The sequence below is a fragment of the Peromyscus leucopus genome, chromosome 8a (assembly GCF_004664715.2).
Source record: "Peromyscus leucopus breed LL Stock chromosome 8a, UCI_PerLeu_2.1, whole genome shotgun sequence".
Lineage (NCBI taxonomy): Eukaryota > Metazoa > Chordata > Mammalia > Rodentia > Cricetidae > Peromyscus > Peromyscus leucopus.
This window is the reverse complement of record NC_051085.1, coordinates 26752181-26765950: the sequence shown is the minus strand read 5'-3', so window position 1 is coordinate 26765950 and position 13770 is coordinate 26752181. Positions and strand designations below refer to the sequence as shown.

The 13770-nt window shown below is 36.9% G+C and overlaps 1 protein-coding gene across 8 annotated transcripts in view; it reads right to left on the bottom strand.

The window, feature by feature from the left end:
- The window catches only part of Lama2 (laminin subunit alpha 2), a 573571-nt gene that overhangs the window by 162942 nt on the left and 396859 nt on the right, over positions 1 to 13770 (bottom strand). For all 8 annotated transcript variants that reach the window (XM_028877376.1, XM_028877370.2, XM_028877371.2 and 5 more), the window contains 2 exons: positions 8326 to 8450; positions 1596 to 1682 (listed from right to left, as the gene is read on the bottom strand). In XM_028877376.1, the coding sequence (XP_028733209.1) occupies positions 1596 to 1682; positions 8326 to 8450 (212 nt within the window). The remainder of the gene's footprint in view (positions 1 to 1595; positions 1683 to 8325; positions 8451 to 13770) is intronic.

Below are 13770 nucleotides of genomic sequence, written 5' to 3'. Positions count from 1 at the left end.
TACAGAAGATAGAGCCTTATCATCTATAATCGATGTCCAAGTGATGTATACATCTTCCAAATAACTGAAAATGTTTTTGGATGTTTGTAGTTTAATCTCTGCTAATTCCCAGTGATATGGATGGTGTGAGTGCACCATTCTTTACATTTATGAAAGTGCTGGATATTATGTGTCATTATCATACACAGATCTTTGAAAATATATCTTGCAAACATATACATTTTATTGGAATTTACAAACTTATATCTAGTTACTCCAGTCATCTTCATTGCCACGATCCATACAACCATTCCTGGCTGTATAAAAGAATCTTAAGTAGTTGATAGGAAATAACAACAAAATGGTTATTTAGTTTTCAAAAATGATTAATGGTTTCAGGATCTCCTAAGAGATTCTAGTGAAGTGGGCAAACAGGTTTGGAAAAGAAAACTGTAAGTGTGGTTTCAGATGAGTTTTCAGCCCTAGCTTTATTGAATAGAAAATCTTAGAATTTAAAGAGAGTCAAAATTTGTTCTGCCTCAAGACAAAGGATAGAGAGTTTGAAATCCATCCTCTCTTGTTAATCATTGGCTGTGAGCCACCAAGAGAAAGATGAGGGTAAATTTTCAGGCTAATTACACCTCTTTCTGTGAAAGAGCCTAGGCAGGACAAGAATAGGGTCCTTTATACACCTGATTATCAGGAAGGCAGTGTTAAGTAGGTGGGAAAAAGAGGCCCAGATAGGTTGCTGGAACTAAGCTAAATCCACTAATTATTGTTATGAAACTATTAAATCGCTGCCAATTATACTAAGATCACAGATTATGTGTCTATCTATCTATCTATCTATCTATCTATCTATCTATCTATCTATCTATCTATCTATCTATATCTTGATAATGCTTAGTATTAGTGCCCCTGCAGTGTCTGAAATACTAGAACTCATAGTAACCATCTGAACACCCGGCTTTCTGATCTCATGTAAATATACATGTGGAAGATGTGAACTTACTGCCTTAGAGACAGTCAATCTGGGACCGTGTTCCTTAGTTTAGCATTTGCATGATTCAGTTTAATGGTGCTTTATCAGATTTTGTATTTTCTGACTATAAGAAGCCTTTGAAGAACACTGATAGCCTACTAAAAATGGGGCTCAAAAAACTAACACTTTATTTTGTGGGTGGGACTGATTAACTACCCTCATTACCACCTAATTCTAGACTACACAAAGACCCACTGGTACAAAGCCAAAGTGCTATGAACATTGGCAAGTGTGAAGTTATTGCTAGATACTATTGGCCAGTGAACTAATTGAGAACAATATGATTAGCTTCTTAATTTCCACAGCTACTAAAAACCTTTGAAAAAACCCGAAGACTGTTCTTTTAAAGTCACATCTGACTCTGCTTATACTAAACATGAATTAAATAATCATGAAATTATTTGGGATCACTAGGTCTCAATATGAAGTTAAAGCAAACGACTTTTTAAAGACACAATTCTAAAGCTATGAAAATAGTTTTGAAGTATTAATTACTTGCACAGAAATGAGGAAATTACAGAAACGATTAATAGAGTCATGACCCTTTATAATCTCCATGTGTGACTATCAGTACCTTTCACAGTACTGTCCTTCATACCCCCGTGGGCAGGCTGTGCAACGGTAATCATCCAGACCTTCCAGCACACAAGAGGGACTAAAACTGAATCAGAAAAAAAAACACACACACACACAAAAGGTTAATCATTCAATTAATAAAATTAAAAATTTCTACCCATTACCATGGTCACTGGGACATTTTGAAGGGTGGGGTAATAAATATATTTATAAATATTGACATAGCTCTTACGGCAAAGAAAATTAAATACTACTAATTATAGATAACAAAATTGGTTCATTCTTGGTGAATTAATAAGGTACCACATTAAAATATCAGCATTTTGAAATTTTTAATAATTCTGTGAAACCTATGTAAATATTAAATATTCAGCAACGTTATCATAAAGACAATTTTGATGGGAATTTGTGTGTATGTGTCTTATAGAAGACCAGGTATTACTCCATGCCTTTCAGGTTGAAAACCAAACAACAAAAAAAGAGGAGACAAAGAACCTATATAATTTTTTCCCCCACCGGCAGTTCAACATGTGGAGTGTGAATAGATGTTTCATCCAGAATACAACAGCACCTTTCCCAACATATCTAGATGTCAACATTCTAACAAATGATGCAAAGTAATTTGATTTAGTGTGTGGCAAGGAGACAAAGATTTCTATATGAAAATGAATGAAATTTGTTCACTGTTTTATGGACTATGAAATAACTTCCATGTAACTAACTTCCTATCACATGCATATACCACAGCCAGACCATAGTTCGAGGATCACCCAATACCTGGCTGTGGTGGGCGGTGGGTGCTTGATGACACTTGAAAACTAAACTAAATTATCATACAGTTTAGGATTGTGGCAAGCTTTTCTCAAACCAGTGCTTCATTCCCACTGGATAAGACTTCATGGAGCATTAGAAACTCAGGGAGAGGAAACTTCCTGGCTGTCAAGTGGTGATGCTTCAGATATTCCATGTCATTATTTGGGGTCTTCCAAATCTGTCCATGCCAAGAAGCAATAGGAAGCACATACTATGACCATATTCTTTGGCATGGGCATCGTTAGTGTGGTAACTTATTATAGCTCTGCATGCATAAAATCTATATAAATCCATGGTTCACGAATGAATGTTAAATTTTAACTTGAAATGTGCAAACAAATGAATCTACTACTCACAACAGCCTTGTTATCCAACCAGTTGTTTTTTTTTTCTTCCCAGAATACAATTCCAGCTTGGAACCCCTAAACTCATAACTGGCACATCTGTCAAGTGTTCAGTTCTTTAGCTTAAAACTTGATGGTGAAAACATGTGTGGGGGGCATGCACACATAACCTCACATAGGCCTAGGAGACAGATTCCAGACATCATTTTAAATACAATTCTAGACTGCCAATACAATGAAATTACAGTCTATTTCTGTAAAATAATAAAGTCCTCAATAAATAAATATATTAAAATACTGTATGAGAATGTAGCAGTCCTGGACGAGCTGACACAAACTGTTGAATGGTGATTTTTGTATGGATTTTTGAGTTTTCCTTCAAGCATATCGAAGGGCTTTGGAAGGAGCAGGTAAGAATTACATCTCCCTGAAGTTAGTGTTCAGTCTTTCTCCTCGCAGTTCCCATTCCCGTCTCTCTAGCCCTGACTCTCATCTCGTCTTCAGGATCACTTGGAAACCCTTGTGTGCCTCTCTTCATGACCATCTTTTTTTCTATTCCCCTAGTCTCAGACATGCCACCCCACAGCTTGTGAAATTTACAGGGTTCATTCTGTGCGAGACCCTCTGTGGACTACAGTGCTGACTGGCCTCCTGGGAACCACTTCCTCTGGTTTTGATCTCTGATCACAAGCTGCTTCTTTACCACACCTATGTTGTGTTCTTCGCCTGGGTTCCAGTTCAGATTCAGATTTCTCCTCTAAGCCACTTCCCTCCTCCGGAGGGCTTTACATACAGCATGGACTCTAACATCTAACGCTGATGTTCTTCTCCTCTGAAAAATGCACTTGGTTTTCCTCAGTTTGGTCAATGGCTATGCTTCCATCTCCTCTGCTAAATGCATAGCGTCAATGTTGTCCACTTCTTCTGCACTCCATCAAACTGTTGTTTGATGTATAAATGTCACCAGAGCTGCTCTCAGTGGCTTCATCACATTGCCCTATATTGTGTCACCAGTGACCTTCATGAAATTGCGAGCATCCCCTCTCCACCGTCTTCTGCATTCACTCCACTCCAGCCACATTAACCCGGCCTCTGCTGGTTAAGAGACTTTTGGAAGAGTCAATACACGGTTTCTCCTCAGCTGGGCTAATCTTGCAGCTGTTCCAATGATTCATCCTGCCACTTCATTCACGTCACTGCACCAGCAGCCACATCTGTTTGTGGAGGTCATTGACCCTTGCTGAAAATGATGCAAACCCATCCTTGGTAGCTACTTGCTTTTTCCTGGAAGCACTGTCTCAATCCATATATCACATCACATGTCTCTTTGTTCACTGTCTTACTTATGAAAAATACAAGTTCTGAGAGAGCAAGAAATGGGATTATCCTTGTTGCTTGTATGTTCCCAGCATGAGAAGGTATTCTCAGATGGAAGTGAATTGGGCCCTTGCTAGATATTTGTTGGCCAAAGGAATACATAAAATACGGTTATCTTCATGGAATGCACAATTATCTGTGATCCATACACAAATGTAGGACAGGACACATGTTTTCTCTTTTATTCAGGATATTAGAATGGATTACTTACTATTTAGTAAAATTTCAGTATCTGGAAGAGCATCTGGTTGAAGTCAAGACATGATGTAAAATGCATTAGTGGCATGAAAAAGTGCTAAGCCATGCTACATTAGAAAAATGACACTGACAGAACAGGATTCTTAGAACTGGACTGAATTGTGTATGGATGACCTCAGGTCTCAGTGAGAACAAAGATTTCTAAGCATGTTTGGAAATGAGCATGCCGCTGCAAGATGAACATCACTTGGAAAAGTGCTGTGGACCACAGCTTGCAAAGACAGGCTGACATAGGTTTCTGATGCTACCTTCAAAATCTGCCCTTTCCTTGGGTGTGCACAGTAGAATACCCAGCGGTGAGTAAGTGGGGTTGCTGAGTCACACTGTTGCAGGTTTGTAGTATTTGATTTGATATGAGGGAAAGAAGCCGACGGTGTGGCAGTGAGTTGGTAATCACTGAGTCTTCCTTACCTTTTTTTTTTCTCATGGACTACATAAACTACAGTTACTAAAATAAAACATTTCACCTCTCCCATCTGTAGCGCAGAATCTATTTTCACACACTGGGGGGAAAAAGTGCCTCTCTTTGCCCTGACTAGTTTTTCTACTTTGCCTCTTAACCCTTCTTACTGTCCATAGATCTTTTTGTTAATTAGGCTAATACATTTCAAGCTACAGCTGGTGAGATTAGTGGGTCATGAAATTAGCTCAGCCTTTTTGACTAAGAGTTCTCTAAAAATGTACGATAAGAAAATTGAATAAGTGGTGGGATACACGCATATACATTTGAGTGTCTACATGTAGGCTCTTGAACACTGGTTATGATATTTCAAAAGGACTACTTATAGTTGTGGTTGATAACGTCCGAATGCCTTTGGAGCTGCAACTATGATGTTTTGAGTCTTTAAGGTTCCTTGGCATAAAATTTATACTGAAATAACACAAATAAAATCATGCATTAAAATACAAATAAGATGCTTTATTGATTCTGCTAACCAACCAAGCTGGTATTGTATCTATGCAATTTCCTAAAACTCCTTCTATTTAAAGTCTACTTCTGCTATTGTCAGCTTTCAGCAGTGACCCTCCCAGTAAAAAAAAGCTGCTATATTTGCTCAGTATCCTTTGAGAGAACAATGCCTGCTAACTATTGCCCATCTTTCCCTTGGTGTAAGTGACAATGTTTCCTGAGGTTCTGGTCTGTCGGGTTTCTCCTGCATTTGTTTTCCATTTTCTAGTGATGGAGATTTCTATCCCTTAAAAAAGTCCCACTTTGCCTTCTTCCCATGTGCTTCCCTTAAGGACCATCCACCTGGGAAATCCAATCTGACTTTAATTCATGTATTAACATATTCCTTCCTTCATCTGCTCCTGCAATTTTCAGATTTCCATTCCGTGTGGCTATTTGCATATTTCTATTCAGACAGACAGTTCACATCAATTGAACCCATTTAAACCATAAATTACCTATCTTCAGCAGCAGTTCTCTCCTGATTTCCCTGTGTGAGTTCATGGCTCCACCATTTTGGGGGGCAAGCTGGCTAAAAGCATCAGCCCTCAACTCCTGCCTGGACTCTCCCCGCTCACACCTAATTAGTCACCAGTTGTGGAGTGCTGTGTGTAACAAATTCCTCACACTCATCCCTGTGTTGATCTCTGGTGATTGTTACCTGGCTTCCAGCTCTCATTATCTCTTGCCTGGGTTAGTGCAATCGCCTTTTAATTGGAGTCTTCATTTTTCCTTTTCACCAGCTCCATTCATTGCATTTGTTTCTAGCACATCAGGCTTGCAAAAATGTAGCTCTGTTCATATTAATTTTTTAAAAAGAAAGAAAGCTGTGGGGGTATTGTGTTCCCCAAAATATTGTGTACTCTAATAAATTTATCTGGGGTCAGAGAACAGACAGCCACTAGATACAAAGGCTAGAAAATGGTGGCACTCACACCTTTAATCCTAGCATTCCAGAGATAGAAATCCCTCTGGATCTCTGTGAGTTCAAGGCCACATTAGAAATAGCCAAGCATGGTGACACACACCTTTAATCCCAGAAAGCCAGCCTTTAATCCTAGGGAGTGGTGGTAGAAAGATATATAAGGTATGAGGACCAGAAACTAGAGGCATTTGGCTGGTTAAGCATGTGGCTGGTTAAGCATTCAGGCTTTTGAGCAGTAATTCAGCTGAGACCCATTCCGGATGAGGACTCAGAAGCTTCCAGTCTAAGGAAACAGGACCAGCTGAGGAACTGGCAAGGTGAGATAGCTGTGGCTTGTCCTGTCTCTCTGATCTACCAGCATGGACCCCAATAACTCGGCTCGGGTTTGATTTTATTAATAAGAACTTTTACGATTCCTGCTACAGAAAGCTTGTGTGCTTTAAAGTAACATAGGAAGTTAAATAGTAATTTCATGGATTGGCACTCAAAGGTTCCTCTGATATGGCCTCCATTCTTCTGGTCATCTTTGTCAGCCACTGCAGAACCCTGTTTATAGCCGATACTCCAAACTCTGTTGCCTACTAGCTCTTAAGCATGTTTTGCATTTTGTTTTCTAAGCATTTGTGCATATAATTTCTTACTGCCCAAACCTATATAAATCCTTAACCTACTCTTCTTTTGACATGTTCTTGACTCTTTTACAGTTAAGAATGGTATTTGTGACTTTGAATTCTTTGACCACTGCTTTTAATGCAAATATTTTATATATATATATATATATATATATATATATATATATATATATATATATAAAACTTCTCCAAGAAATGACAAGGTTCTATTTTACACTCTATGTAGCTTCTGCTATTATAGTATAACCAACAGGGAATTACTATTGATTTTTTTAATCCAAAGGGTTCACATTTTAATAAACAATGAAATAAATGGCATTCTTTTCTTTAAGCATGGGCACCAGAGGGAGAGCTCAGAAAGGGAAATGAAAAATAATATTCCATTTCATACACCTATCATTTTCTACTTGAACAATGAGATCATATATTTTATCTTCATCAATATCCACCATACCTAACAATTTATGTTTGATACCCTGGAAAGAATTATACTCTTGCAGATGAGAGGTGGGTAATTTGTACATAACTGTTTTCAGAATGCATACAGAGCAAAAAATGAAGAAACAGGAGAAGTGTGTACCAGTGGAAGTTCATTTGGTCTGCATGGCTTTGTGGTTCTTTTATACTCAAGGTATCCAGAGTTTCAGGGCTAGGCAAACTGTCAAACCTTCTTTTAAAAAACAAATTCCTAGAGGAAAATGATTTCCTCATGTATAGACTGAAGTATACAAATCACCTAACAGAAAATAAACTCGTCTTAGCAAGAAGGTAAATAAAAACATCAAGGGGTTCACAACAATAGATATAAACCAAGGCAGAAGGATCAGACAGCATGAAAATAAGATACTTCACCACCACTTTCCCCTTGTGGTGGTGTTTCCATGGTACCCAGCTCAAACCATCTGGACAGAAAGGGGTCTGTGCTCCTAGCTGATACTGACTTTTTAAAAAGAGCTTAATAGTAAGTTACCCAGATTTCATTGTGCTATATTTCAATTGCTTCATTGGTAATTATTTCCCAGTATTGAATCTAACATACAAAATGAAAGGAAACAGCCACAAATGTGATTTGGTATGCACTCAGACAATCCCTCAAAGCTGATCACAGCCGAAGTGTAAGGTTACACTAGACCCGTGCATTTATGAAACCATGTGTCTGCACATATATCACTTGTTTTAGATACAAATGCAATGTCAATATTGATGCTTACATTTTTATTAATAAGCATTATTTACTTGAAAGAGGGTTTTAAAAGAAAAATGAGTCATAGAATATGCACATACTGAATTTGGTTTTTATCTTATTTAAAAAAAAAACGTGGCTTGAGATTTTTTTGTCTACTTGGAAAAATTGGCAGTTCATAAACAGTCTATGCGCCAGGCAGATGGGATTACTAATGGGAAAATATGGTTATATGTATCAATCTTACTTGTTGCTGGGAGAAATCAGAGGACAAGCACATGGTTGACAGTCATTTGGCATTCCCCTGACAATTCCATAGTAGCCAAGGGCACATCGCTCACAGAAATCACCAGTAGTGTGATGCTGACAGTTCTGTAAAAGAAAACAGAGGAAGAGTTGCTTTTAATGTACAAGGAATTACAATGTGCTATATCACGCAGTTCCCCAGCAATGTGTACACATGGGTCAGGGTGGGGAGAACGTTTACAATGATCAGTTCTAGATTCAAGTATTTTTAAAGATACTTTTCATTTAAGAAGCTGATGCCATGTGTGGTAGCTAGATTATCAGTAAGAATTTCTGTTCTACCTAAATCAATTTCTGTGTACATTTTTACTTTACTCAAAAGGAGCAAATAGCAATTCAAGAATCTCTCAAATTTTAGCTCTATGAGGAGCTGGGGAAAGTGCTTTTTAAAAGACGAAGGCCCTGGTGCATGTCTTTTTTTTGGGGGTGGGGAGTGTCCATAGTTAAACCAAGGTGGAAAGCATAGATGTATTAAGAGAGGATGCACACAAAAATAGTCAGCCTTGTTATTAGATCATGAATGTCATTAATTTATTTCCTGCAAAATGTTGGTGGTTCTTTATCCCTATAGAAGATTCAATCCAACACTGTAACCATTGGTCAATAGTTCCTTTTCATGCTTGAATAATGAAAGGTATTCCACTGATATGTTTGAAGGCATTTTCATAAAGAAACAAGAAGAGTTGTAGAGTAAGATACAGTTTTGGGATTAGAAATTCTCATAAAGTAGAATCATTTCATTTCACAAAGAGCAATCAGTATGGATATAGGAGGAGGCATCCATAAGACACTCAAATGAGGAAAGAAAAGTATCAAATAATACCCTACCTTGGTGGATACATATCCACTTTATGAATTAAAAAAAAGCTGACAATTAGAAAACAGAGCAACAAAAATGCAACCATGAATATTGTTTGTTAAAAGATATGGCATTGGGTCTTGAGAGTCGAGAGGGGAAAATTTCAGAGCTGGATTTCTAAGAGCTTTGTTTTCTAAGACAGGCTTTAGAGTAATCAGAGCAATGGCTTATTCCTTTGTATGCTAACGAGTGATGCTGAGAAGCATAATTCAGTAGTAAGGTATATGAAGATACACACTTCCCTCTCCAGCCTCACCTCCAGCACGGGCTGCCTATGTACATGGAACTAGCCACGGGAGAGCACCTGGAAGCCCCCGTTTATGGCTCCTTTCCTTTACCTCTAGGACTTTCATTTGTAAATCCTTTGTTCAGTTAATAGCATTTCATCTTCTTATCTGGATAGATCACGTCAGCTCTTATGTCAAATGTCTTTTTCTCTCCTCATCATTCCTTGGTGTCCTAAGTATGGCTTAATAGCTTCTTGTAACTTAACACGGCAAATGAAACATCACCAGCATGCAACAACTATTCTAAATGACTGAATGAAAGAGCTCATGCTCAAGGTAACATGGATAAGATGGGTCAAGATTGTTAATATGAAGGACAGGTACCACATCTAATAAATACAGAAAAAATTGGTCAGCAGGACAAATGATTTGCTGCATTATGATGCTGATTCAAGTGCCATAATCCTCCTTTACTTGACCATCCAGAATAATCTACATATTTTAGCAGGCAAAGCCTTTTTGTATTTCATGGCAGCACTCTGAGAGAGAATGATTCCAAAATAAAATTATTATATGTATTTTGGTCTCAAATCATCTAACAAGCCATTGAAGAAATGTGTTTTGGGGGGGAAGGTATTAAGATCGCATTTTATAATTACAAAAATAAAAATGCCCCAAAGACAAATTCTTCAATTACAGTCTTCAGCATTTCGGCTTTTGCAACAAAATAATTGTGTTTTTATGTAACCTAGATATACCAGTAACAACTGAACTCAGTTGCTTAAATGTAATGATCATTACTAAAAATATAGAGGCCCAAAATGTGGTTTTATTTTTCCTCACTCTGTAATTTTACATTGTTTACAAAGAAAACAAGCATATTTTAACCTTCTCTGAATTGTCGATCTTTCATAGATACACTGGCATGCTATACTTGGTTAAGTGAATAAAATATCCTGGCTAGTTCTGTAAGCAAAGCATATAGATCATATCACTATTTTAGAAACTTGGACACATAGTTCTTTCATATGACTAGTCAATGTTTTGAAACAGTGTGCATAATATTTTCTCTTACGTAGGCATTTTCCCTTAGGGAAATGTATATACTAGGAATAGCTAATAAGTTTAAATACATTCAGAGAGGTCACACATTAGTGTTTCTTCCATAGTATATTAGAATATATGAAATCTACATGCTTGCTTTATTTATTGGGTTATGGGTGCTCCATGTGTCTTCTGTAACAGCCAATGAGTATAACCCAATCTTGTAGTGTTTCAGACTTAAGGTGAGAAGTAACTGAACATAATCTTACACTATAAGAATACTTTCTAAGCTTTCCTTCAGGTATCACAAAATGCACAGACTTCATAAAACAGGTCTCTCCACCTTACACGACTGTCAGCAATAGAATTTTCCTTATGCCATCTGAACATTTGCTTCATTCTTGTCCTGTGGCAGCAATCTGAGCTTTGCCTTCTGAAGCTGGGATGATTAACTCTAATTCCCTTTTCCCAGGGAAGATGCTCGAATATCTAAGAACACCATTACTTCCTAAATCTTTTGTTAGAAGCTAAGCCTTTAACAATCCTAGATACTGAGTTTCTTTAAAAACATGGGGGATTTTAAGTGTGTTGCTGAGATTTGCAAACACATTAGGTGTCTTTCTGGCCTTGATTTCTGGAGCATGTACATACAGCAATGCCCTGTATGGGCACCCAGTAAATCTACAATCCAATCAGCACATCTGCATCACATGAATTAATACTATATGCTGCTATCATCCTCATCTTTATATCCTAGCACCAACCACAAGGCAGGCACATTGGAAATACTTAGTAACAAAAGCCACAAGAGCAAATGGACAGGTGAACTGAATTAATTTTTTCTGTTAATTTCATATTGTCAATTGTGGGTCATAAGGTCACCTGTTAGCATATTTTCTATCATCTAAAACATTAGGAATCATTTCAGTTTTATGTAATGTAATGTTTGAAAGATCTTATCCATATCACTTGTAAACACTTTGAACCTGTGCTACAGAGACTGCATCATGCCATCAGTGATGTCTCTGGAGCTTACTGTGGTCCATCTTTTGCAGCAACTTATGCACACCATTACTCTATTGGCTGTGAACATGGAGCTTTCAGTTTTACTTTTGTTTGTGGGAATATCATGAAGTGGATGTTTATTTAAGCAACCCGACATTTGAATAATAGATAGCATCCTCACTGTTTTTCAATTAAGCAAATTATTCCTTCATATCAGTTCATCAATTATAAGAAAAGAAATGATACTGCCTATCTCATTAATGTATTATAAGAATAAATAGGAAAACATATGTACAGTGGCCTGTATTATTACCAGCATATTATTGAAACTGTATAAAAAATTATCTGAGGAGGCACTGCTATTATTGTTATTGTTTGATAAATGTGGAACCTCGGACACCACCAAAGCTGAAGAAACTGACTGTGCTCATCCAGTCAGTAAGAGGTGAAGCTGGGATTTGAGTCAAGATAATGGTGCTGAGGATTTCCACACCAGCGAAGCTAGGGACATTGCAATGTATAAGAGACAGAACATTAAGATGGAGCCCAGCAGAGGAGACATCAGTATGCTTCTCCTTTCTCACTTGAACTATGAGGTTATCATACTTGTTTCCTGTTTGCCTCATAGGCCCGTTTCTAAGATAAATAAAGTTGTCTAAATTCAAAAGTTGCCAGTTCCCCTAAGGACAATATAAAAATTCTAGGCATAACAATTTGTATAACTGTGTGTGCTTGATGGAAGTATTTATTTGTTTCTTACTTCATCTAGGGATTTCTTAGAAAATAGACTTTCACCGAGGATTCTTCAGGCAGAAAACTATCTGTAATACCCAACTGAACAAAGAAAAACAGCATGAAGACACCAGCCTCTGTTCTAATAAAAGGAAAATTAAATTCTCATTTATGGGTGCTTCTGAATCAATTATATGATCAAATGTAATCTTTTAAAACCACATAAGAACAGTACATTTAACTTGTGAGTTGTGTCTTTCCCCCAAATTATCTGTTGAAATTTACAGACAAGCAGAAAGTAAGACTATGACACCAAAAGCAAACACTAATTATTTCAGGAATTCAAGGATAGTTAATGTTAGTTATTAATTTGCTCACGGTACTTACTCATCTTTTAGTGGGTGAAACCATACATGATCACTTCTTGAATTTGTCTTTACTATCATTTCATCCTCCACAATTAAGTATATGCGATATTTTAATATCTTTGCCTGATTGAAAGAATCTCCAAGAATACAGGAATAGAAAGGTGTTCCTTTATACGACAAGGAATGATTTTCTTAAATGAACCTCTACCACCAAGCTTTATGATAGAAGAATGAGACACTAATATTGAAATCAGGAGTTAGGCAAGCTGTTGCTTATGTGCCTGCTTAAAATTTTGTGTAATTCCTAATCTATAAAATTTATAAAATACAGGGACGCTTGGCTCAGTCTGGGAGGAGGGGACTGGACCTGCCTGGACTGAGTCTATCAGGCCGATCTCAGTCCTTGGGGGTGGCCTTGATCTGGAGGTGGTGGGAATGGGGGTGGGCTGGGGGGAAGGGGAGGGGGGCAGGAAGGGGGAGAACAAGGGAATCTGTGGTTTTTATGTAGAACTGAATAGTATTGTAAAATAAAAAAAGCATAAAAAATTTATAAAATAATTATTACAGATATAGTTTATGACAAGAAGCAACACAATTATAAGTACTTGAAAACAAAAATTTGTAATGATAAAATAAATATGAATAATCAAAAATTTATAGGTTGCAATTAAAAATGGTTGGATTTCAAACATGTTATGAAGCATGTTAAAAAAAATTTACATTAAAGACTAGTGAATGAACTTCTAACACAAAACTACAATATTTACCACTGAAATTAAACTATGATATATTCAATTTTAATATATAAAATATATAACATTTATTTTATAATAGGTTACTCTAAGATATAAAATGTTTGAAGAGAGAAGACAGTAACCTTCCCAGGTAGAGGAAATGTAACTGAACTGTATAAATATAGCAAATCCTGATAAAGAAGTTTGATGCAATTTCAATCAAACTTGCAGTAACACATTTTGGAAAATGAATCAAAAGAGTGAAGAAAAATGATAGCAGAACAAATATATGGACATCTAGTTAAGAAAACTAGAGGGACACATTCTAAAATGAAGGGAAGCAATGCATTATGGTAAAAACAAAAAGACAAGCAGAACAAAGACCTAAGCAGATTTTATTATGGAAAACTAATTGTG